The sequence below is a fragment of the Anser brachyrhynchus genome (assembly GCF_964034855.1).
Source record: "Anser brachyrhynchus genome assembly, chromosome: 2".
In the NCBI taxonomy this organism is placed as follows: Eukaryota; Metazoa; Chordata; class Aves; order Anseriformes; family Anatidae; genus Anser; species Anser brachyrhynchus.
Genome location: NC_137695.1, coordinates 78,679,773 through 78,707,016, shown reverse-complemented (window position 1 = coordinate 78,707,016; position 27,244 = coordinate 78,679,773). Strand labels below are relative to the sequence as shown.

At 35.7% G+C, this 27,244-nt stretch overlaps 1 protein-coding gene across 41 annotated transcripts in view; it reads right to left on the bottom strand.

The window, feature by feature from the left end:
* Positions 1–27,244, bottom strand: part of LOC308190318 (uncharacterized protein) — a 95,190-nt gene that overhangs the window by 34,637 nt on the left and 33,309 nt on the right. For 19 of the 41 annotated variants that reach the window (XM_080581519.1, XM_080581541.1, XM_080581524.1 and 16 more), the window contains 5 exons: positions 24,050–24,172; positions 21,311–21,519; positions 19,678–19,772; positions 15,436–15,528; positions 14,097–14,791 (listed from right to left, as the gene is read on the bottom strand). In XM_080581519.1, the coding sequence (XP_080437645.1) occupies positions 14,651–14,791; positions 15,436–15,528; positions 19,678–19,772; positions 21,311–21,519; positions 24,050–24,075 (564 nt within the window). In that variant the 5' untranslated portion in view covers positions 24,076–24,172 and the 3' untranslated portion in view covers positions 14,097–14,650. Of the gene's footprint in view, positions 1–14,096; positions 15,529–17,403; positions 17,442–19,096; positions 21,520–22,159; positions 22,351–24,049; positions 24,173–27,244 lie in introns of those variants that run through there. The other 22 variants (XM_080581530.1, XM_080581537.1, XM_080581518.1 and 19 more) reach the window with 10 other exon arrangements.

Here is a 27,244-nt window from a genome sequence, read left to right as displayed (position 1 = left end):
AATTATTTCCAGGAAGTTGTTTTTTTCCCCTTCAGTTTATGTTTACCAAAATTATCAAATACATCTCTGTTTCAGCACGTGTCTTGTGGTGACGTAACTTCAGGGTTCATTCCTGCGAACTGATAAGTATTTGATGAAAGATGATGCAGATTTGAGTGAAACCTGGCAATATTCATGGATAACAGGAAATATTTTCCTCTTAACAGTACATTAACAATAGGTGGGAGAATAATTTCCTATTGTCAGCAGAACATACCAGGTACTATATTATTAATACTGAAGTCTATGGTCTACACACAACAGAAGATTAAATCAGAGCAACAGCTGCATATCAAATCAGGGTAATCAGTCCCTGCTGCTTTGTTTCTCTTCTGAGAGCACTGCAGTAGGTCAAAATCCTAAAACAATTAGAGTAAAAGAAACAAAAACCCAGCAACCCAGCAAAAGGTCTTATAAAGTAGGTGGAAAGAAGGGTTAATAATTTCAGAAACAAAACAAAAACACAAACAAAAAACCACACCTGAGTTTCTCTGTTGCATTATAGCAAATGCTCAAAGCTGTAGCTTGTCAATGCTTCTATTCTGCAGTGAGCTGTGCAGCACCAATAATACTAGTTTAAAGTCTGTTCCAACTGAGCTTTTTGTAAAAAGCAGATGAGTATTAGATGATGATGCTTCAGTTCTGATCAGCTACCTACCTCTCAGTTTAAGCATTAAATGTACGCCATCATTCCCTCTTCTTCCCTCTGCCCCTAACTCCTTGTTTCTCAGGTCAAGATTTTAATTCATTTTCGTCTCTGAAAAGCAGCACACCCATAACCAACAAAAGAATGCAAATGAGCCTATAAACCATACAGGTATACTCCTGAAACCCGTCTTAATACATTAAGAAACTCTAAAGCAATTTTCTCAATTGGAGGTATGGGTAAGTGGTATTTTACAGGATGTTTTTGCCATAAGAAGACGGAGAATGCTTGAGGGCGTACCTTTTTATTTTCTCGAAAACAGGTCATCATTCAAAAGTTTGGGAATGGTTTTGATGGCAATCATGGTTGAGCGCTTATAAAGTAATCTTCGTTCTATCTGCTAAAGCAGATAGCAGATGTTTGAAAATGATAAAATCTTATGTGTTAAGGACCTTAGACTATTAGGCTTAATTTTAAATTCAGAGTATTTTCAGTCACTATGATGAAATTCCTTCCAAGGAAATACGACATCATCTAAGCTATTTCTGCAGAATTAGGATAGCATTTTGCAGATTCAGTGCCCTTCAGAGGTGAAGCAGAAAACCAGGGACATCAAAATGTCTCCAAAGATGTTGTTTTCGAAGTCATCCACTGCAGTAAGAAATACTGTAATCTGGACTGAAGAGTTTTGCTATACCTTTGAACTCATTTAAATATCATGCCTCTACCATCCATACATACTGTCTGCCCAACTCCCTAGGGTAATAATTTGACTTATGGAAGAAGCACAATGGCATAAAAGCAAATGCAGCACAGGAGAATATTCAAACAGAAAATGACGTTTAGCTAGAAAACAAGCAGCACTGAAATTTAAGAAATGCCAGTAGTGACTGTCAAGACTTGAAAGTAGGAATCCTTTCTCTCATTAGAAACAAATAACCCACAAAGAGCAGTGGCTGGAAAAAAGTTCAAAAATGCCTTGGATCAGCCTGGGTTGTTACAAGGATTCACAGGATTCACAATATCCACAATAAAAAATAAAAAATTGGAAAAAAAAAAACAACTCGTCTTCACGATCAGAGGGTGAGAAAAGGGCATAGGTAGAATGTGAAAGGGGAGGTAAATTATAACAGCATGATGAAATGACTTATTGGTTAAAAAGTTGACCCCCAGAATAAAATCCTACTGTGGCTAAACCCCCAGATACTATACCTCAGAGAAACAAATAAACTAACAAAAAACATATTTAATACCTATAAACACATTTTCACAATCTCACTATACTAATCAAATCAATGACTGATTCTCCCTTCCCCAAGCTGGACACACTCTGCGACAGTAAACTTTCTGTCTCACTTCTGCTTCTAACGCATGCACCAAGGAAAACCAACTGTTCCCTGGATCTGGGCACCCTGCAATTCCCCAGAATCTGCAGCCTGGAAGTGTTGTGCCAGTGAGTTATGTGGAAACAGCTTTTTACCCTCTCTCATGTGTTCAGAAGTCCTTACAGGGGAAAGATAAGAATAAGAATAATACATAATAAGAATGAAACAGAAGTTTATCACATTCCTGATGACAATCACAAAAAGAACACTCCCAAAAATAAAACAAGTACAGGAAACGTGGGAAGAGGGATAACAAACATGGTAACTTTCTGGGAGGGAAAATAAATAAATAAAACCAAAAAAAAAACAGCCCCGATTTTATATCTTCTACTTATGTTTTGGTTTATGAATCAAAATTTTTGATCAAAAAATAGAATAGTCTTAAAACTAAATCATTACTCACAAAAACAGTGGGTAAAGAATGCAAAAATATTCTAATTTTCACTTGTCTTTCTATCCAAAGTCTTTAAATTTAGGGGGGGTGGCAGTTTGATTTCAACCCCCCATCATGTTTTTGGGTGGTATTTCCTAGTTCTGAACTCTGACCATACACAGCTTATTAGTGTGGTAGGTATACCATTAGTATGTTTGTTATATATACAGTATCGATACTGCATGTATATTACTGTAATATGTACACTATTACTTTGATTATAAGAAATGACACAGAGTAAGTTATGGTTACACCTTCTCCCCCATGTCTGTGTTATTTTATTGTCAAAGTAAACTATAAGGATTAGGTAAATCTACTGTAGTCCAGAGTTACTACCTTACTACCTAGCCTAGTTAACTGATCATTTGGTAGCTAAATGGAGTACTAAAAAAAAAAAAAAAAAAGTCATTAATGAAATTAAGCCACAAGAGAAAGAATAAAAAAGAATAAAGAATATTGTCTCTGTTCACACATGCAACTTCACTTGACACTGTTGGAATTGATCTGGGAGTAACTAAAGGTATTTTAGTATTTAAAGGTATTTAATTGGCTATCAACACAGCTGTCCCTCATCTTCCCTCATCCTATTCCAGGCATATTCAAATTTAAAAAGTCATTCTACTATTTCACTGAACCCTGTTTTTTTAGGGTTCAGATTATAGATATCAACAAGTAACTTCGCTCCATGCTGTCTGTCTAACTCATGGCGATATGAACATTCCTGGCTATTTCCTGAAAAGCTGCTCAGCCATCATGTGCAAAACAGATCATCTGAATGGTTAATCGGCATTGTATAGTGGTACCACAGGCATTGGATTCATCACAAGATATTCAAGAAAAAAAGTGGTTTCCTTTTAGACAAAAAAAGTCAAGGTATAGAACAATAGCCAAGAGGCTTCCAAGAAGAAAGAGAAAGTAGTAATATTACAGCTTGTACACCCATAAGACATCCAGGGGAAAAAAAAATCACTTCCCTGGACAAAATTAATTACAGAATGTTTTGCCTAAAAGGACTGTTCTTTTCATCACCAACAGTAGATCTGTTCTCACATTTTATCACCACGTGATGCATTTTTTGTTATGAAGAGCATCTTTCTCCTCCTCTGAAATTTCTTCTGTAGTATCAAATTGTTCATACTGCCTTAAATCATTTTCCCTTCCCTTGGTATTATCTTCATACATTAAACTGCTCATAACGCATCATTACTAATAAACAGGCAACAATCTGGAACCAAAGAAATCTGGAACACTCAACACAACAGAAGGATGTGACACACATGGCACAAGCAAAACATTCATTAAGCCCTGTCAGAAAGGGCTCTATCAGAGTCAGTAGTCTTATTCTCCTGAAAATCCGCAAGTCAAGTTCAAAACACCTTGCGAACCTGTGACAGACCTCATCTTAATCAGCCTTTAAGAACAAGTAAATTGCAAACACATAGTCCCAAGCTCCTGCTCAGTACTATTCCCTGGTCACATACAGCAGATGGACTGGTGTTTGACAGTCATTTCAGGTGTCTGGCAATCATTTCAGCTGTTGAACATGATGTTGTAGCGTAAGGGTCTCAGGCCAGTAAGTCCCAAGCTATTTAAAACTTTTATTCTTGCTTCTATTACCATTTTTCTCTTTTCCTTCTACTAGTCCAAACCAAAGTCATCTTCCTTTTCCTTTATCAAAGTGTTATCGTGCTCATAGCACATAGGTTAGATAAAAAAGCACAATATCAAAATACCAACAGGTACCTTATTTTCCACAGAACATTAAATTTGAGCTCTCAATTCATCTGTCATCAATTGCTATTTACTTATTTTTTGTTTCATTTTTTTTCTTAAAGAACACGAATAGAGTGACATTTGACTAAGTCTTTATTACATACAAACAGCAATACTGAGCACAGAAAATATTATCATCTTGTACTAATGAAAGCTTTCCCCCCTCAACCCCCCATGCTTTTGCTCAGCAGAATCAATCATTGATTTATTTTGATCACTGACTTTATAAATACAAAATACATGCAGCTATTGACCCTGGACAGCTAAAAATCCATCTATTCATGAGAAACAATGCAAATGACCCTATAATTTCGAAATCTTTAACAAGATCAGGAGAAAACACATTTAATAACTGAGGTGGTGAATCACTAGAGGGTTGGGTAACTGAGTGGTTTCTAACCTTCATTTAACATGGATGAAGCTAGATGCAATGTTGACACTTTAACAATCCCAACTAACATAATGAGAAACAAGATTGTCTCATGTTATATTCATGTTACTCTGTCTAAGGAAAGAAATCATACATTAGGAAGGGATCTGCAAACCAGCACAACTCACTCTCATTTTAGGCTTCTGGAGTAGCCTGCAATAAGGAAACAATCTACCACCCCACCCCCCAGTATGAGGCATAAACTGAAAAGACCACAGAGTAAAAACCATAAAATGCAAGTGTTCATAAACCACAAATAGTTAAAAAATAAAATAAAATAAGATGAAATGTCTGGACATTTTTCTAAAATAAATATCTGAATAGTTTCCACCAGCCATCTGCTCTACCGCATAATATTAAATATTTGAAACCAAATCTATTTGGCAAAATATCATTTAAAGAATTTGACCAAAAAGTTCCAGATACTTAATGCATTCTAAAGCTGTTACCAATACAATGAACAAGGTTTAGTTAAGGGTATACCAAATACGTTAGACACCCCTGAAGAAGTTTGTCTTCCTTCTCTACACCTCTGTTCACAGAGCAGTGCTTATTTAATATATGTTGTGCTTTAATAAAAATGACAAAATGTTAACAAAAGTAAATGAACAAATTCTACTTTAATAAAGAAGGCAACAGATAAGATTTTTCAGCAACTCTTTTGGTAATGACATTTTTAGCCCTTGCAAAACTAAACCATTTTGTGGATTTACTGCTCTTCTGAAGGGCCTGTTGCTCATGAAAATTAAAGGCAATTTCCACCACTAGTAAAATTTACTATAAAAATATCTTAGACGTCATTCACGTTTCAAGGTAAGAGCCAACATCCAAACCTCAGCCCTGTGTTGCATATAGTTTCTCGCTTCTCCTTCTGTGCAGTACTGTGCAGGGCCTAAAAGACTTTAATGACATTTCTCATGGCAACTTTTATGAGGTTTTATTCGTAAGACAACAACAAAACCCGCAACTACCAAAAAGAAAGCCTTCATTTAAAAGCATATATTTCACAGCTAATTGAGTTATAGTTAAATCTTTGTATTTTTCATTGTGCTAAGTCTTGCACTGTTGGCTAGATATGCAGTCTCAGCTTATCTTTGCACTGATGATTTTTGTTTTGTAAGGAATGTAAAGAATAAATTGGATCTACTTAGTGTTGCAGGAGATATGGTAGAATAGTGTAACACTGACATGAACTAAGAAAGACTATGTAAAAATTCAATATAATAAATTTACACACATGGGCAGTAAGACATACATCTGCCATTTCTAATACCTGTACAGTCACCATAAATACGGGTACACATGTCTGCCTTTAATAACATATTTTTTTAACCTACACTTTTCAGGTCTGCTGAAGGTGACTTTCTATTATGAGATAACATTGTTGGGATTCAGTTGCCTGGACTTTGGTACCCAACTGCCTTTTCAGGAACCTTAAGTGAATATATTTGTATTTGACTGACAAGAACTGAATTTAAGATTTTTTATTTTTTAACAAAAGAAACAAATTTGTGTGAAATTCAGTTGTCTGACTACAAATGTCTAACACCACTTCAGGATATATCCTACCTTCAGTTCTTCCAGAATGGTGCAGGCTTGTGTCATGTGTAAGATCATTCAGGTGTCTCAAAAGTTTGTTTGTAGAAGCTTACACCTCAGGAAGAGAATTGTGACCATAATCTCTTTTCTCCTTTTGTAAATAAAAACTTCATGAAAACATATACTTTTTGAAGTCTTCAGAAAGATGAAATAGAACCTTTAAGTATTTGAAATATTAACTAGCCAAATAGTAGAGCTTAACTCAAATGTATCTCAATGGCAAAAACTGTTTGGAGATTCACTTTTTCATTCCTTGCAGTTTTGATTATATATTAGGATCATAAATGAGAAAGAAGAAAGCAAAACTTTAAGGCTGTGTAATTTCAGTCTACTGAATAGATTTTGTTCCTGCTCTTCTATAGCAGGACTATAGCTCTTCTATAGCAGGACTATAGCTCTTCTATCTCAAAGCCAATGGTTTCCTAAAGTCATAACATTGCCTCTTCCAAGTTGTACATACGAAAATATAATTTCCTGTTAGGATTTAAATGCCTTCTTCTTGCTATCCACTTCTCTTGGTCATTAACTTCAGCTGTCTCTTACAGAACCCGTCCACTTCCTTTCCTCGTGGCTAACAGTAGAATCAAACACACTTCATTTACCTCACTTGACATACTTCCACTTCACATCTTCATACTGTTTCTATGCAAGTAAAAGAGCTGCTAGCTGCTGTGAGAATCCTGAAGTAAGCCTAACAAGGATTAAAAAAAAAAAGTCCCTTTATAGCACTGAGTGGGATGCAATAAAAGATTACAACATGTAAAACCAAAGTAAGGACTGGAGAAAAGCTGATGACTTGGATTTGAAAAATGTGTGTTTAAAGCTGACAGAGATTAGGACAGCTTTATCTCTACTGCAGCTTTATTGACTTCACTGAAGTTACATCAGAGACTCAGCTATAGTAATACAAATAACCAATATTTATTGCTTTTTAAATATTTGTTTTTTAAGGATGTCATTATTTTTTAGCCTACTGTGACTGTCAGCACTAAAAGATGAATCCTTATGGGAATCTGTCAGCGATCCATGTACTCAGCACTGCTTCAGCATGAATTAGCCCTAAATCGGCAACTCACTCTGCTGTCTACAGTTTGTTTCTTTTTCACCTTTGCTGCTATGTTTAAGTAATTAAACAAGTGAAACAATTTATCTTTTTATAAATTTATGAAAAAAACTTTCCTTTTTCTGACTCTCTACAATTTGTGAAAGAAAACACTGATAATGAGATTACTAAAATTCAACCCAGTATTCCAGGTGCAGATGAAAATGATCCGTCTAAATTAAGTGCAAGTAGCCTTTTCCAGCCTTTTGTTTAGGCTGACAATTTAAAGGAGGCTTCCAGCCAGTGCAAACACAAGAGTTTTCCAAAGCCTTCCAACAGCAAGTCAAAAGAAACAAATAGCCCACCATTTGAGAAGGTGAACCTGATCATTTAATGGAAAAGATTGTAATACACAATTGGAAGACCAATCTCCATGGTGTGAATGCCCAACATAGTGCTGTTTTAAGTTCTCTTGAACAGAGAAACAATGATATTCAATCACTATTCCAAAAAAACATAGTAAGTAGAACATAAACAGAAATAGTCTATACCTTTCTCCTTCCTCCATTTCTACTACAAGGAATGTGTCCTAATTACATACCCAAAGAATCTTCTCAACATATTACAGTAAAAAAATAAAATTGTAGGATATACATTGTATGTACGTAGTGGATATGACGCAAGTTGTAATTTTGTTGTCTGCACTTGTTTGTAGGGAAGACTCTCCATAAACAAATATTTCCTACAAGGAAATTACATTACAAAAACCTTTAGCTCATTTGAATTCAGAACCACATCCTAACACTTCAAGCCTGCAGATGTTTAGTTTTGAAATGAAGCCATTTGCCCATATAGCGTGATCAGTTTACATATGTTGTTATAGTTTAGTCACTGTTTGAGCTGATGTCTAACAAATGCATGTTTTTTCCCCCCTTCTAACATTTACTCTTTTTTTTCTTTTTACTATTTATATGATACCACTGCCATGACAAGTCCACTCCCAGCTCATACAATCCTTTCCTTTCCTTGTGCTTCAATAAGCATTAACATCACTTGCATTTTCCTCTTTTTGTGTGAAGATTGAATATCCAGCTGTTACCTTAATTAAGTCTGCCACAGGCAAGGATCTGGCTTTATGTACCTGCAGAGAGAACTTTCATGGTGTTTTAATGACTAGCTATAGATTGAGCAAAGTGACTCAAGAGCTAATGCAAGGAAAAGCTTAGCTCAAATGAGTGTCAGAGCTGTCAATTTCCAATTAGGAGACTTGTTTGTCTCTCCTGACAGTGAACCACCACAAATTACATGCTTTAGCACTGTTGGTTAATCTTTTGCCACCTGACAGATGGAAGTAAATCAGTTGATTTATGTTAATCACTTCCAGGAAGTAGAAAATTATTTAAATCTTGGCACAGTTTTGCATCTGTGAGGACAGCAAGAGGAGGTATCACAACAGCAAGCCATTATTTTCAGGCAAGGTGTCATCTGAAGTGTGTCTGGGGGGGGGTGGAATGCGTGGCAGGGAATATAGGGAGCATGAAAGACATTATTCAACCCTTTCTCAAAAGCTCTCCCATTTGAGGAGAAAGCTTTTGATTGTTCATGTCTTGCACATTTTTTCATAAAGTTTCACAAAATTTTCAACAAAATCAAGTTGTTATTTGTATGTGTAGAAGAAATGCATCCAGGTCCCCTGAGAAGATGTTGGCCAATATATACTTAGCAATAGCATCAGTAAGGTTTCTCTTTAAATGTGTCTCTACTAAAAATTAGAAAATACATTTGGCACTACCAGAAAGAGTGAGATGAATTCTACGTGGAAAAATTGAGAATGAGTTTCTTCATAAAAAAAGACTAAACAATATTTGAAAGATTGTGCAACGTCTACTATGGCCTTTGACATGAAGTTCTAAGAAGCCAAGCTGATGGCACGAACCTTGGACCATTGCCTGGTAACATGTGCCAACAAGAGCAAACTGCATTTTAAAGCATGACAAGACTGACTCCCAGTTTGCTCTTTGTAATTTTCCCCTTTTAATACAAGTGTTTAATAATTTGGAGAACAGCTCAGATTTCCATAGTATCTCTGTCCTCTTCTAGTTACTGAACTATCCATATGAATAAAGTTGCCATAACTGCACTAAGTTATTCAATGGGTACAGGCTTTAATACTTGCTTCCTTGTTTCAAACACTTTTAGTTCAAAATTTCATGCAATATCATATAATGTGATTTAGAAAAACTGATAATAGGGTCGTTATTAAAATTATTTTGCACTTTCCAGTATAACTCAAAATTCAAACTTCCACCGTGCATGGAAGTACATGGAAAATTTGGTATGGAAACACGCTTCAGGCTAGCAAAGAACCTTTTTCTGGGAAATGCCAACGAGAAGTGCTTCAGAGGCATATTTTTACTGCAAAAATAGCAAACTGGTTCTATAATTATAAGCAGGTGCCTTTTTACCACTGTTCATTAACTTGACCTCCCTGTGCCCATGAAGGACAATGCTGTCTTAAACTTCACAGTCCCATCCTACCATCACCGCCCTCCTACCCACACATACATTTACTCCCTCCATCTTCCTTATGCCCTCACAAACGGAGCTCCACTTCACTGAGATTGCAGGACAGAAGCACTCAGGGGCTAGATTAAGATTCCATGGGCATTAACATGTTCAAAACCCCTCCTGAAATTTTCTAATTTGTTTTAATACATTTATTTTTCTTATTTGGCTCCCTTTGGAGAAGGTTCTTTTCTGTGCTGCGTGGTTCTCAATGCTTTTCCAAGGGCTCCAGAAATACTTGTGCATATAGGTAGCATTATAAGAAATTTTAATTAAAAAGATAGCATATTGCATTCTGAGTTGGATACAAAATTATACTAAGAATTTCTAGCCTTTCCCCCCATCACACTTGTACACTTTTATGACTATGATGGAAAAAAAAAAAACATCAAACCTTAAAGGGTGCATTCTACTCTAACTCACAAGCCTTACTTGCTTGTTTTGCTTCTTATACATGATGATTTTTTACCGTGTGCTGATTGATCCACTTTCAGCAACACACAAGGTTAATTATCATTCATACTCAAGACAGCCAGCACACATTCCCCTGAAATGGGGAGAGGAGACTCTGCAGTGCTGTCTGACCATATCAACAGGCTGCAGGAAATCAGTGTGGTAAGTATCACATCCCAGGTAATTAACTCTGATTTGGGTGTTCCCCATCAACCTGCCTTAACATTATATTGATGTTTTCATTGTGTACAGAATGTTGTCTTTAAACATAATACATAAAATAGTATTTACATTATTGTTTACACACAGAGACATGTATATTAAATTTTTCTCCTGGCGTAAACAGTAAAAAGTAAAAAAAAATAAAAATCTCACATTCAGAGAAATAAGAGTTAAAAAGTCAATAGCAAGGTTTCAAAATAAACTTTCTTATGACCTTGTTGGCCTTTAATCTGCCCAAAATGCTTACTGCTACTGTAAGCATATACAGCTCATTGTATTTCAATCAAGACACACACAAAATTATGTATACCACTATTATTTAAATATGCTAAAATTGGTCCCCTGAGATTATATACAAACTTCCTTACACTGTAAGTTCTTTGAAATTTCCTTCTTTGCAGTCAAAAAGTTTTCATGGTAAAATGGGGGTACCTTGTATCATCTTCCTATCCATACATCAAAAGTCCTGTCTGCTCTACCATATTTTCAAACGGGTTGTGTTGAACTGTTATAAATCTCCATATCTTACTTACATCCTCAGACTACAGCTACATTAATACAGAGAGCTTAGTGTAAAAGATAACACAAACATCCACCAGTACTGAGGTGCGGTCATTGCATGGCCTTCTGCTACACTATATTCATGTTATAAAGCTGCCATTTTAAAAGTATGTAAATATATATCTCAGTGAAACATCTGATCATTGCTATTCACAAGTAATTGGGAGAAAAGCAATATCTGAGCTGGAACACTGAAAGCCTGCCAGACTAAGAGCTATAAAATGACCAAAGTGAAATAAACATGTATGTAAATAAAAATAGAAACAAAAAAAAATCATTAATATGCATGTCATTATAAAAGATAATACAAGGGGTATGTATGTATTAAGTAAAACCAGCTTGTGTTCAATTTTTCCCACTTTACTGACATACCTATTTGAATGTCCAATGAATGACTTTATATACTGATTAGCTCATTCCTATTACTATATAATAAACCACAGCCTCAAGTTAGTACAATGTTTATGTCATAGCAAGCTATAGAGGGCACAAACAAGTCCTTTGAAAAATAATGGAAAAACGGGAGAAACAAAAATAGAAACTATAATATAATTTCAGCTTGATTTTATCAAAGAAATTTTGACAGACTGAAAAAAGAGGGAATTACATTTTTTGGAAAGAAAAATTCAACTTTAAGTAATTGTTGCAGAGAAGAAGCTAAAACTTTCATGACTGACAAGCCTAGAAACTGAACAGAAAAAACTCAGAAAGTATTTAAAAACTTATTGGTGAATGCCAACACAATACTTTCTCTGAAGAAGCATGGATACTCACATATACTAATCTTAAAAGACAAATATATATGTGTTTATAATAAATATGTAGGTACATAAAACATGCTGTCAAGCAATTTATAAAACAATTTTAAAACAAACAGAGTTTGGGTCTTCCACCTTTTACCTTGAGTGTGATTTTTTACCCTTAGAAAACAGAGAAACAAACCTTGAAACCTTACCTTGAAACAGAGCAATAAGCAATGATTCAGGAAACCTGAAAAATTTGGATATCTTCTGCAAATAGGAATTTTGAAGAACACACATTGGTACATATATGAACATAAAACTGATGCAGAAGGTTTGGGGAAAAAAAATGAAGAGAAAGTATTTTGATAATGCTTGATAAATATTTGTTAAAATAGTGACTTTCAGAGGAAAAACAGAAATATATGAGGTTCTTGGTCAGTCTAAATGAAACACTGCTATTTCCACTGCTTAAGTGGAAAATCACAGAAACTGTGTCACCTCTTGTTGAAACTAATGGCTTGCCAACAGATGCAGAACTTTAAACTAGCATGGCAGTGAAAAAAGTGAATATATTGTGAACAAGCTTTAAAGTTAGTTGTTTTTAAACCTAGTTATTTCTCATTCCATAAGAAACAAATTTAAATCCAGTTATAATTGCAATTTTGACATCCACGTGGAGAGAAGTACAACATTGAGTCGAGTACCACAGAGATCAGTACTGGGACTTAGTTTTATAATTTTACAGTTTCACTAAGAGCATACTGGAGGATATGAGGTTAACTTTTTTTCTTTTTCTCTTTCCTCCCTGGTTTTGAAAGAAAACAAACAGGAAGACAGCCGACCTAACTTACACACGTATTTGGATATTATGGAATAGCAGCTCACCTTCAATACAACTCCTTCAAATATTAAATAAAGAGCATCCATATACCAGGAGATATCTAATAAACACAGCCCAGACAAACATTCCTTGACAGCAGTGTATGAAAACAAGATAAAGAAACACCTATGGCATGTGAAACTGCCAACTAAATGCAAATTTGTTTATTGAGATATAATGGTGTGACTATCAGTTGGCAAGTAACTGTGAAGATCAAAAAATAGAGAACCACTAATTTTGCTTGCATACACAAGATTGGGTATGACTGCATCTAAAAGAGATTTTAATCACAAATAAAAGAATATCAAAAATAAAAACTGATTTTGCTTTGAAGCAGGGTATAGCTAATGTAAGGGGGATATAATGACTTTCCCCAAATACATTCAGCAATGCGAAGTTGTTTCAAGACAACCATGTAAAACCATGGCAAGAAGAAAATTCATTTGATTTCCCTCCTTCCTCATCAAGACCTATAGCAATGTAATTCTTTAAGGAATATTTCTATGGCTAGGACATCTGAGAATGGGGTCCCTATAATCTCTTCAGCAACCTATTTTAATATTCTCTTCTTTAAGAGCAGAATGTTTTCCATGTCTTATCTGAGGAGTCTGTGCTAAAATTTACTTAATACCTCACCCTATATGTCATGATTACAATATAAATTCTTTTTTTTTTTTTTTTGATCAAAACAGTGTAGTATTTTTATTTATTTGAAAAACACTGAGGTAACAGGAGGGAGGGAGGGAGAAGAAAGGACAATCAACTCTTTAGGATAAATTCTTGCAATTTATTCAGTCTCTGCTTATAAGCCATTTTATTGCATCTTCTTTATTTTATTTTTTTTCTGGTTCTGCCTGTGAGTTTTCAGTCTTATGTGACTGCATTGAGATGCCCATCACTGAAAGTATTAGCCAATGCTTATGTCTGTACTAGTAAAAGAAACACTTCCAGGGAATACTTACAGGCTGTGAGATTTAATTTCTTACACTGTTAAATTGTTAGAATGGTCCTTCGTCATATTTTGACCGATATGAACTACCATTTTTTCAAAATAATTCTCAAAGATATGAAAGAAACAATTCTCAGCATGTGGTCTGGATCCAGTCATCCTCTTCTGAAAGGTAGTAAGTGGCATAATGGTTTGGTATCAGACATATCTGCCATCCTGCGCCAGTTTTTTTGTGACAGCCTCTGGCATATTTAATTTACTAGAACACACACAACCTGACTACTGTTGAGTAAAGTGAATCACAGAAGTATTGTTTTATATATAAAAGACAAATGTCAGCCTGATTTTACTAGGTCATATCCATCTTGTGAACCTGTGAAGTTCTTCATTTTTTAATTTTTATTAAGAATATTCTTAATTAAGGAATTGACAAAAGAGAGAAAAGACATAAAAAATGAAGGACAAGATTAGTTTGAATTTTAACTCAGGCTTCGAGATACTGGACAGTGTCAACCATCTTTTTGTTGCCTTGAGTTTAATAAACATACCATCTATTCCATCATTCAGTTCCTTAACAAAATTACTCAACGCTACTGGATCCAAGACAGATTTCCTGCAGATTTTCACATGATTCTGAATTATGAAAATAGTGGCTGTATAATGTATGCCAAGTCACTTAGAAACTAAAAATACGTACAAGTCTGTAACAGTAACTATTTTGAGGAAAACAAACAAGAAAACAAAAACAGTGGACTTGCATTCCTTTTGTGAAGTGTTAGGGACCAGAAAGAGCTAAACGACTTCCCAGGGTCCCACTCATAGCTATTCTTTGTGAATTTACACTTAGATAATCCAAAGATATAAGATAAAACAGAACTTCCAGTGCTGTGATGCTGAACATTACATCCAGAGCATACAAAGTAAGAATCTTCAGTGTTTATAGGAATGTGTTAGGTGTCCTCTTTTGATACCCTGGCAAACCCACACAAGAAAGTTCAGGAAGGATCCAGTGTTAGAATAGCCGAGACAATGAGAAACTCCACACAAAGGCTTTCCCCCACAGAAGGGCTGCTGAAGATAAGACATTACAGACACTGAATCTTCAAATTGTTCGACCTACCCCATAAATTTCTGATGCACTCAAATGTATGGGCATCCCTAATGTTACTTTCTTTCATCTACAGGCTACACCATTATAGTGCCCAGCCTTACACAGCTGCTGCTAGGATGAAAGCTCTTCTAAAATGAACACATATTTCATTTTAAAAAAAGCTGGATGAACTTCATGCCCATTAACTACTGCAAACTCTGTGGATTATAGAAGAGTTTTGTTACTTTCTTTGTTCAAGGCCTTCTGCTTTGAGCCATGTAATTATCCATAGTAGTAGAAGCAATGGTACAGACTAGGGTGATCTTTTGAACTACAGAATCAGTGCTTTCTTGTGGGATTCAGGGAATGTGATCTGAAGCTTGTACAACACCGCAAAATTAAGACAGACATATTCTTAATACAGATCCTGATGAATATAGTAGTATTCTGGTGAGATAGAAAAGTTTACTAAATGGTGGTTTATATTTTACATTAAAAATTGAAAAATTTTGTTTTTAGACAACTGAAGAACAGCTGCTTTCTATTTGTTTTCATTCAATTTTTCACAAACACAGTACACTCATCTAGTTCATCCCATCCTTAGTTGCTCACTAATTTTACTTACTAGTTTATCAACCCTGTCAATTATCATGGCTTGATGAAATGAACACTCTGAACTCATCCTGTGATTGTGTCCTAAACTTTGGTCTCCCTGGAACTGCAAAGAAAGAAAAATAAAGACAGAACGTTAGGCATTGCATTCTTAAGAGGTACATCCCTGAGGCAAGAGAATGCAACTTATTATATAATGTCAACAATTTAAAGGAAACAAAAGGAAGTTCAAAATATATATCTTGAAACTTTCTACAATTCTATAAGTAGAATCCTTTTATGCTTTTGCATATTATAATTTGAGAGCTACATTGAAGAGAAGCTTTCAATTTGAAATGTAAAATAGACACTTTGAATGTTATGTAAGATTCACTTAAAATAAGAAAATGTTTTATAATTAGGATAAATACGTAAGCAAAGTGATCGTTGACATTAAGATTTCTCTATAAGGTGTGAGAGTGTTTCCTTTTGCAGGAGCACAACATATTCCTTGATGCCAACTTAATTTAATTGGATGCTCTTTAATACTGCAGAGCAACTGAAGTGTTCTTAAAATGGTAAGCTGTATCAAAAATACAACTAATATGTTTGGGAAGTTGATTCTAGAAAACATACCTTTGTTAAGAGAAAAAAAATTCAGTGTTACTGTTCCAGCTTAACAAAATAATATGAAGTACGAATAGACAGTGGTAATTCAGTATATAAATAAGAAACTTACAGCAAAAACTTTTTTAAAGTATTTCTAATGAAAAACAATACAATTTGGAAAAAAGTGAAAAAACGCACACTCCTGGATTAGTATCTGAAGATAGTCACTAATACATGTAATTGTGTGTATAATTCACTCAACTGACAAAGAAATGAAAATGATGGTAACCTTTCCTCAAGGCTTCTCTCTGGAATCAAAAATACTAAGTGGCAAGAAAACGTTTTGGTGCAAAGCACCGCTGTCCGTTTATGCCACGTTAAGCCAGATCAATTAAATTTCACATACAGTAAGCGCAGTTGAAATGCCAAATCTGTGTACTCTTAATGGAAGCTGTGTACCCTTAATGGAAGCCATCCCTCACAGCATCACTCCATTTCTAGATATCTAGATATGCATAATGCATATTCCAATATGCAAATTTGCCAGATTTTCAAAAACAGGCTCCGGGATTCATTTCGTGATCTAGTGATGCTGCTCCTGCAGAAGGAAGTGCAGAGTTGTTTAACCTCTGCACAAACCAAAACTCCCCACCAGTCCCAATGCAAGCAGGAGGCCAGCTCTGTATTTTTTTTCCCCCCAAGAGATGCAGGTGGAATGGCTGGAACGAGGATGAGGGGGAATCTGGAGGACTCTAGGTTGGCTTGAAAGGGCATGTAGTTAATAAGGGGCATGCATCTCTTTGTATTATCTTCTTAAAATGTGAACTGAAACCTTTTAAGTTCCTGTCAGTTTTGTATTCCTGGTTTCCTTCTCAATATGATCAATAAGCACTAAACTTTTGCATGTGTTTCTTGTTTTTCACTTTTTGTTTAAAAACAAACACACACCTTAAATTGGCACAAAGGAAGAAATAGATTTTGTTATTATTGCACTCCTTAGAAATATTAATTCCCTTCTTATAGGATAGTTCTGCCCCCTGAAGTTATCAGGGAGCTTAGCTTTACAGTATGTTCTGAAAAAGATTAGCATAATGTTTGAGGGATCCTGACTGTTTTAAGTTTCAGGAGAGTCAGGGCTCATTATAACAGACTTGTATAAGAAAGCACCCTCAAGTCTTCAAGCACAATTAGATAAGCAAACAAGTTTCAAAATTAAGGCAAATTTATCTAAAAACAATCTGTATGAAATAATTCAGAGCCTTATAAGAGAAGAGGTTTGGAGTGACTTAAACAGAAAACATTTCTCATGCAGAAATGAAACCATCCTCTTGACCATGCATGAAAGCACAAAGAAAGCACACACCATCCAAACTTAAAATCTCTGATCGCTTACGCACAGGGCTGTGTAAGAGCAGGAAGCAGGAGGTGAAACTGTAAGAAAAATAAACCCATCTGCAAGTTGTGAAGCTATCCCTATGTTCAACTTAAAAATATGTTTTCAAACAAGACCACCATTTTTTCAACAAAAAAATGTCTTCAAACAAGACCACCCCAGTTAGAATCTGAAATGAATTGTATTCATAGCTCTCAAACAACTGAATTTCTCATATTCCCCCACTGCAACCTTATTTCAGCAATAACTGCATGTGATTCTAAGTGAAAGAAGGGCTGTTGCCTTTGCTTCGGTCTTCAAAAAAAAAAAAAAGCAGAATAGGGAGGGTATAGTAAGATGAGAAAATAAAACAGCATCTGTCAGAGAACAATTATGTAAGCCATTTTGCATTAGTATTTGCTGCTGAAATACTACACAGCAAAGAGCATCATTACTGTCTAGTAATATTAATGCTCCCACAAAGATGAGTTCAGAAACTCTTTTTTTAAATGCATGGGTGTAAGCTGTATCACTATCCAAACAAAAAATAATTTTGTCTGTATGAAGGGGAAAAAAGTGTGTAGGAAGCTTGTATTTTCACACGGTCCAAACAAAAACTACATTTCTCACAAGGCGCTGCTACTATGTTATCTATTCAAAAAGAACTTGCAAAGATAGACCCTGCAAAGCATCTGGACACATTTGCAGCTGAATGTTCACACAGATGACTTGGGTTCTTCTAAAAGCAAAACATTTACAAATGCTTGTGCTATTCCATGGGGAAAATCTGCATAGATTTGTCACTGTTTTGACATAAAACAGTTTTGAAAGCTGAACATTTTTGTATCTTTTAAAGCATTCAGTTGTAAGCTTCAGTAGATTAATCTAAGGTACTTATGTAATTTGTTAGCAGTTGTGTAAATTACAGGCTTCAAGAAACTCATATTCCTTCAGTAGGTTTTGTCCGACATTATTGGAGAGCTTCTTCTTGTCCTTATATAAGCTTCTCTTGGGTATATAGCGTGATGCTCAAGTGTCTCCCTACAGCTATTCTCTGAAGCAAGTAATATATTTACATTTTAATTCCAGTAAATAATATGGATTTGTGTGAGCAAACTTGCCTCTATCTGCTCTTATCTCTAAAAAAAAAAAAAAAAAAGTATAACAAAACATCAAACACTGCATTTTCTCAATTTTCATTTTTTTTTAAACACTTTCACTACCTCAGAAAGCCTCAGCCAACTCTCAGAATACAGGGAAAGACTGGTGGAGAGAAATAATATCCTCACATCGCATATGCTGTGTAGACTAGATACCAGTTACAAAACTTGAGCATACATATATAGTTTAAACCTACATATCACATCAAGCTACATTACATACAGGTACGGAGTATCTGCATAAGTCCCACTGACTTTCATAATCCTGAAACACATGATTTACCATGGTTGTTAAGGCTCCGCACCTGTTTTTTTTTTTTTAGGCTTTTAGATACAGTTGTGCTCAACAAATAAAATTTAAAAATGCTCCATCTTTTATAAAAAGAAATAATGAATTAATAAGTCGTGTGTTGATTCTTGGAATTACATAAGATACATTGTCATTCACCGTATGTGTGCATATACATATATGTATGAATAAAAATAAGGAGGAATTTCACTGGAAACCATTTAAAATGGCAGGACTGAATTCAGTAAGCCTAGTCCGTACACTGTTTATAATAGCTGTATCTAAAGTTGACTTTATTCTAGTTCATGGAAACAAGGTTTCTGACAACTGAAGTATGGATAGGTTTACAAATGTAAAAATGTTCAGATATCAGCTAGAAGTAGAAATTCATTTCTTGCATGACAGTCTACAAAGAAAGACTGTGAAAGTCTTCCCTCCTTCAACATAATACCCTGTCAAAGGCAAATGGACAAAAAAGGATTACAAAGAGGTGTGAACTCTGCGCACCATTTTGATTGCTTTTCCTATATACAGATAAATATTTTTCAAAAATAAAATTCAAAGTAGACATCCTCCAAACACTTCATTTTCCTCCCTTCCTCGTGCCTTTTTCTCAGTTCACTTCTGGCCCTTTCAAATATATATCCTATTTTTTTTTATGCAATACCCTTAGCATGTTATGACATGGGATTTAAGGGCAGCAAGGGGTGATTATTGTTGCTATTTTAACAAGTGGAATATTTGTGTGGAAAATGATTCCAAGGGAACCAAGTGTGCCACTAGACTATTTCAATACTCCTGCGACCCTGCTACCGTATGAATGAAAAATGCCAGAAGTTCACTTACTAGAAGCAAGGACCAAGAATGCCAAAGATGACGTGATCTTTCCTTTTCTGCTATTGCTTGTGTCCTCATTCTGTTACCAAACATTCCCACAGTAGCTATCAGCATAGAAAGCAGCAGAATTAGACTGTTAATAGCTGAACAAGTCTACCACCTATCATGTATGCATACTATGAGAATTAACTCTCGTTTTTCCATGAAGCTATTAAGTCTGTTGCTGAATTGTTTTGCTTCCAAATTCTTTTTCAAATACCCTTTTTCTTCAATGGAAACAGATTATTTGTTTTTAAAAGGAACAAATATTTAACCTTAGAAGCTACTTTGCCACAATGAAACAAAATAGCTTCAATATATCTGGTCTCCCCATTGAACAATAATCCATCTAAACTAGCAATTCAGAATTCTTGCAAACTACAACACACCCTCCTTTGGTGCACTGAATTCCTCACACAAAACCTCCAAGCTTATGCGCAAACATGGAAATCTTTGTTAGGAAAAATGCATAAGAACAAAAGGGAAAAGTAAAAGTGGAGTAACTGTCCTACAAGAAAACCTAATATTTAATCCTTTCAAAACAGTGTTAAGAAGGTGAAACTTGAACTTTTTTTTTCCATAATGGGAATGCCACAAATACTTTGAGAGGGAAGTGCTGAAGTATTTCAATGAGAAACAAAATATTTGATGATATCTGATACTATAATATTTATATCTGTTTTCTTGTGATTTCATCACAATACTTAAGGTAAAATGATCGTGGAACTTTTTTTTTTTTTGTGATGCACTGTATATATTGTGGAATTTCTTGTTTCGAAATTACAGCTCTTTTTACTTTAGGTGTGATATTTCGAGTCAACTAGCTATTTGGATTGCTCCCAATGGGAGGCAATCTAATTTCGTTATTCAGACCTAAGATGACAATAAACAGACTGTGCTTCAAGCTGCTTCTGCCATCTTTGAAATCTCCTGCTGGAATGTCATCAGTTTGTGTTGTGTTACACACACTTCTAGAGAAAAGGTGTGAAGAACATGTTGGAATATTGAAAAAAAAATTCCCCCTTTTGAGTAACAAGAGATGGATTCTTGAAAAATCTGTATTTTTTCATAGAATAGCATCACCTTCCTATTTCAAACCTCTCTGGGAACTAAACTGAGCTTTATATCCAAGTTGGTTAGCACACTTCCCTAAGTAGCAGCCGAGAAATTTGCCTAATAGATTTGCAGACAAAACAGCATATTGGCTACTTACGATTTCTTCTATGCAAAATATATAATTTTTAAGAGTCTGGTCTTTTATTGTAGGCTTATATTAAAAATAAAATAAAAACCTTACAAACTGCTTTTTTAGAATTAGGGTAGGTGAAACAGATGCTTCCAGATTAAATATATATTGCAACATTGCCCACAACAGCAACACAGGTTTGGAAAGGACCCTGAACTATTTCAGACCCCGGGCTGTTTTCAGTTTCATAGGAGTGTTATGCAGAAAACTGTCCAGCTGTGTCCTCAGGGCTTCTATGCTGGCTGCTGACAGAAGCCAAACCTTCATTAAAAGAAAAGCGATCGCAGCAATTCATGAGCTGTTGCTCCGGCAAAACATGCTATTCCTGAGTTGTAGAGCTAAAATCTTTGTGCCCACCTCCTGTGAGGCCACCTGGCAGTTCTGCCAGAAGCCTGGGTGTCCTTTCACTCTGTAAGACAACTTTCCCGGGGCTGCAGCTGCTCAAACACAGGGCTGCTATATCAGCTCCAGAGCTGACAGCTGGAAGCACCAGGTCCAGGCAATGTAGAAGGCATCTGGGGGCAGCTCCTGTGGAATCCTCCAGTGCTCCAGAAAACTGCCAGGTCCTGGGGGAGAAAAAAGTTCTGAATTCAGTATTTTGGGATGTAGTACTGGTCCCTACCATGATAATACATGGTCAGTAAACTGCCTTAGACTGTAATTTCTGTACTAAGATAAGAAATCTACTTCAGTTAGGGTATTCTAAGAGAGATGTTAACAGCTGACTTAAAGCCTTCAAGTTATGGAAAGCTAGCCACACAACTCTGTGGATTCCTCCAAGAGCACCATGCCTCTTAAGAAATAAAAGTTGCTGGCTTTGTTACACACGCTTCACTTTTTAAACAGCATGTGACACCTCTTTCAAATGGGACAATGATACTGCTCTCTCCCCACCACCATTTCAAGTGTCAAGTCTATACTTGAGTAGGAAGACTTAACTAAGAAGAGCACTAACAGACAACTGTATTCCCACATGATGAATTTAGGCAAGCTGCAATATCATTCTACATCGATAATAAAGCTGAATGTTTATACTACAACTACTTGTTGTAGATTTTCTGCTGGCATGCTCCCCCTGTTGCTCTAAAAGGTGTTATACCATGACCATCATAAATATACATTTTCAAGGAACAAAGTTACCAATTCACATTGGGTGAAGAGTTATTTAACACCATTGCTTGCGTTCTGATACCTTCTTTCCATTACCTGACTTTTAGCATTCTTTCCAGACCCAGTGAGAAACAGTAAAAAGAAGCTATAAAAGTGAGGCAGAACAAGGCTTGAATCCAATTGTTCCTAGTTCTTTTCTCATCTCCAGTTGACACATGGCGCTGTGAGATGTGAACCCACAGCCAGACCTTCTACAATCTGACTGCGGATTTTCAATAGGACGACAGCTAAAAAAGATATAGGGGGAAGGCTTCTCAGAACAGCAGGTGTAAATCCAACTCATATAGAAATAAATCTCTCTGAAATAAAGGTTTAATGTGATATTTCCATTATTTTTTGATTAAAAACATACTTAAAGTGACAGAACAGTAAAACCAAACGTGCTTGTTTATAAATACTAAAGAGAAAATTGCAGATAGGAGAAACATTACAATTACAGTATACAATAAAATTACATTCTGCTTTACTATTGACGTAGAAGGACATTGCAGCTTGCCTAGATTCATCACTTGGGAATACAACTGAATCTAATGGAACTGAACACACAACCAAAATGGTATGGGCATCTACATTGCTGATTGCATAATGCTTTGCCATGACAGGGTCTCTTTGACTCAGCCCCAGTAGATTCAGGAATGGTCACCAAACACAAGATATTTTTACACTAACATTACAACATCTTCCTGCTAAGACACTGCCACCAAATTCCTCCCCTGCAGTGAGAAACATAGACCAAGTAACAACAGCACATGGCTTGGAGAACATGCTGTCTGAATAAGCAAGGCTGCACATGCTCTGCGTGTTGCCTGTCTGAGGGACAGAAAGGTAAAGAAACCTGCACAAATTCATGCAGTAGGTCAGCCCTACGACCACAGTAAGAACCACAGCATGCAACGCTGGCTGCGGAGCTCTATCACGCTACATGCGAAAGACCTCTCAGTGCTGGCAGGTTTTACATCAAGCCCTAAGGATTACAGAATGTGGCTGATGACTGTGATTAGTTTTTATTGTTTCTTGTGTACCAACAGCATGCTCAGAGCAAAAAACAAAATGAAGACAATGCCTGCTGTAGGGAGAGGGGAGAAAAAACTAAACGTGGCAGATAAAGAAACGAAAACAATTACAGATCTATCATGCTGGCTCAGAATCCATGCAGTTACAAAAATAATAAAGTTAAATAATAAAGTTGCCTGCAGGCAATCTAAAAGGGATTTAATTATTTTTGAATTAACCATCTTGGATGAAAAATCATTTCCAGCCAGAACCAAGAGAATTAAACATTCTTTTGACCCTGGCATGAACTATATTTTAAGGAACTTTTAATAGCACAGCTGTGTATCCTTGCTTTGTTTATAAAATGTATGACATTGCATCAGACACACATTATATTACATGAAAACACATTAGTAAACACAACACGGAGTTGTGATGTATTTAATAGTAAATACAATAAACCGTAACCAAATTGTTAGCTGGAGTATATAGTGTTTATAGATTAAAAAAAGAGTTTCAAGTGTTTGCAAAATGTTTGCTTTGCTAGCACTATTGTATTTCCCTCTGCTTTACAAATGGTACTTTTCACCACATGCAAGTTACAAAGCATAGTAGGGAAAAAAACAGTGTTTCTTTTTTCCTCACTTTTTTGACTGTAGATAGACAAACTGATGCTATCTATTACACTCAAATGCACACGTAGGATGGCATCGCAAGACTAGCTAAAAATTCCACTAATCAATGTAATTTAACGTCATTAACAGCCACGTCCTAGTTCCATTTCTTTTTAAAGGCAGCCTCACATTGACTTGTAACTCACTCTGAGGTGAATATACATCTGTGTGCTATAAGGTCTGGAAGACAACTATCCATTGCATGAGTAGCTTCCAGAATCAAACTGAATCATTCATCCCTGCAGCTACAGCAGCCTACCTGCAATCCCAATTCCTTGTCCACATCTCTACATGTTTTGTGGGACCAGCAAAGACACCCTCAGCCTCTCATTGCTGTTTGCCTGTATCGATTCCACCCAGAACTCTGGATTTACTGGTTGATCTGGAAAGAGGAGGGTCGTTATCCAGGAGGAGGGAGGGGAGGAGGAACTCCAGGCACACAATCCAGAACGCTTCAACTACCTCCTTGACATAGTTCACTACAGACAGCCTTAAGTCCCATGAGTATCGAAGAACTTTACAGTTTCTCTTGGGAAAAAAAAAAGTCACCTTTAAAAGGGCCATACAGTAAAAATAACAAGGTAACCCCCGAAAAACATCATTTTTCTTTCACGGCACATGAACGTGATTTTTAAAGGTGTTACCAGATACACATTCTCAGATATTATAATAGCTGATTAGCTGTTAGTAAATAACTGCTTTATCACTTGCTTAAAAAAAACTAAAAATCAGTATTTTTAAATGGGATACATCAAGAAAATACTACCAGAATGTTTTCTTCTGTTAATCCCAATACTTTCTTAATAAAAAGTTAATTAGTCCTTCCCCTGCCTCCAAAACATGGATGCCTAACAGTCGAGAATTACAAAATTTTTGGAGTTGGGCCAAGAATATAGTAACACTAGCGTTTCATGATGCCTCCTCACCAGAACATGGAAAATACAGAGATAGAAAGCTGAAAGGCTATGACAAATACCTTCCCAGCTTTCTGGAAAAAAAAAAAAAAAAAGGCAATTGGATGTATAAATTTACTTCAGTTCTTATCGAATAGAATATGATTAATGGATTAAAGCACCTACATTAAAACTATTGATTCAAGCTAACTATTGCAGGAATAGCAAAATATTTTTAAATACTATACAGAGAAGGTTTTTAAATTACCTCTATATCTCGTTCCATACAATTATATTACAATACAATAACACAGTTACATTTAATTATAGTATCTAACTTCACACAAGAGGAATCCAAAATTTTAAAAGACAAATGTCCTATCTACCTGCAATAAATACTCTACTGCTAGACAGTTAAATTGACTGTCAAATATTCTCATGAAGCTTTGATGGGCACTTCTATTTTACTATAGTTTTTTTTTTCTTTTTACTTACATTAGAAATACCTTGTCAGAATGAAACTACTTTAGTGGTCCCTGCCCTTTGCCTCAGAAAAGAGTCTGGCATAAAAATTAAGAGCACATACTTTCTGCAGGCATTCTGAAAAAAAGTTCCCTTTGCTCCTCCATTTGGAAAGCGGACCTATGTGTATTTATTTAAAGTTATCTTTATCAACAGAGCAGCTACAGCTAAGAAGTGCCTTTTGGCCTTCTTTGGCTGAAAAGTCATCATCAACAACATATAAACCTATAACTTATTCACAAGGTCAAAAGCTGTTGTCTCTCAGGAAGTCTGGAAATAAGGTTTACAATGCTTATTCCTGTGACCAGCAACACAACCCAGCCTCCTCCTCTGAGCTCCCCCAGCTGTGAACTCCCAGGGGCAGAGGGGGCTGCACCTTCTGCTCAGCCTCCTGCCGCCAGCATGGTACAGGAGGAGGAACCACCCCTACAGGCAGAAGCCCTTTCTAAATCTTCTAGTATTTTCAAACAACATACCTATAGGACATAGCTTAACTACCTGAAATGTTTAAATATTTGCTTTTGAAAGAGCAATACCAATCAGCAGAAATGGGTAAAATTAACATACACTATAAAACACTGAGATATTATTTTTCTATATTTTAGTTGATTCATGATTAGTTATTGTCAAAAGAATCAATGTAGCTAATGAGGTATTCTTTAATAATGGTTATAATTTCCTAAGAAAGGAATGTACTGTTCATATGTAAATGACTTTCCCAGTTAATGAATAAAGCCAGTCAATCAACCAGCTCTACAAAGGTAAAAATTATGAATAAGAGATGTTTTTTCAGGCTGTCCTCTGTTCCTTCACTGCAGAAAACAACTGCGGTTACTCATGTGCTATTGCCAACAACTTTGTATTTTATAAACAATTATCATAATAATTAAAGGCAAAAAAAAGTACGTTTATCCAGACGGACACATATGAAAAGTGTTTTAAACACTCCTTGAAATGAATCATTTAAAGATTTTGTGCAGAATGACATACCAGCATCATACCTTAAAATACTCAAACAGCACAGAATGACCACCACTGAAACAATACTCGTGTTTCCTTGATCATCTCACTGGTAAAGACTGCTCGAAAAACATGGTAGGAGGAAGTAGCAGTTGCTCTACTGAACTTGCAATAGAGCAATAATATAGAGGTGCTACAGTGTATTCCGTTGCAGTTGCTGTCTGATTGCAATTACCTGGAGTAATGCAGGTTAATAACATTTTCCTAAGATGGGTATGTTACAAGTAGATTTGCAACCCAAGTTAGAATTCTGGTATTCATTACTTCGTAAGAGTTTTAGCAAGTAAATGCATTCTTCTGCAAATGCAGCTGCACCTTTTTATTGCTGTCATCCTTCTCTCTGCACAAGGACTTTGGCTTTGTTTCTGGAACTATAGGTACAAGAGGAGGCCATTCACTGACTGCAGCAGAACACAACCCACCACTCTCCACAAACTACATTTAACAATAAACCCACTTTGGAAGCTTCCAGTTAGGTTCTACCAACAGGATGCTGAGCAGCATTTGAATCTTTCTTTCCAAATGTGCAAGTAATGTTGTTTAGAAGCAGAAGTTTATTGTGCACTGCGCTCAGACATTAGATGGATAAGAAACTAGAATACTTTGCACTTCACAAAACCAAACAATATAGTTTACAAATTAGAAAGTGGTCTAGTTGAATCTCTTCCTTTTGTGCCCATGGCCATTCTTATTCTCTAATAAGAATTCAAAAAAAAATACAGAAAGGAAATAAGATCAGAATAGTTCAAATGCTTTATCTAGCATAATATAACAGCACATTTCAAGATGTATGACCTTCATGTTCATGATCCAACTCTTAAATGTTGATTTAATTTAAAAAAATCACCTTCTGGCCTCATAATGGACACTATGCTGTTCATTCAAAAGTTTTTCCATTAATATTCAGCTCATCATCACCACATATGACCATTTCATGGACATTAAAAATTACTAAACTATTTTCTGATATGAACAAAGTTGTCATATTTCTATCTAAGACTTGCCTAACTGCAACAGTG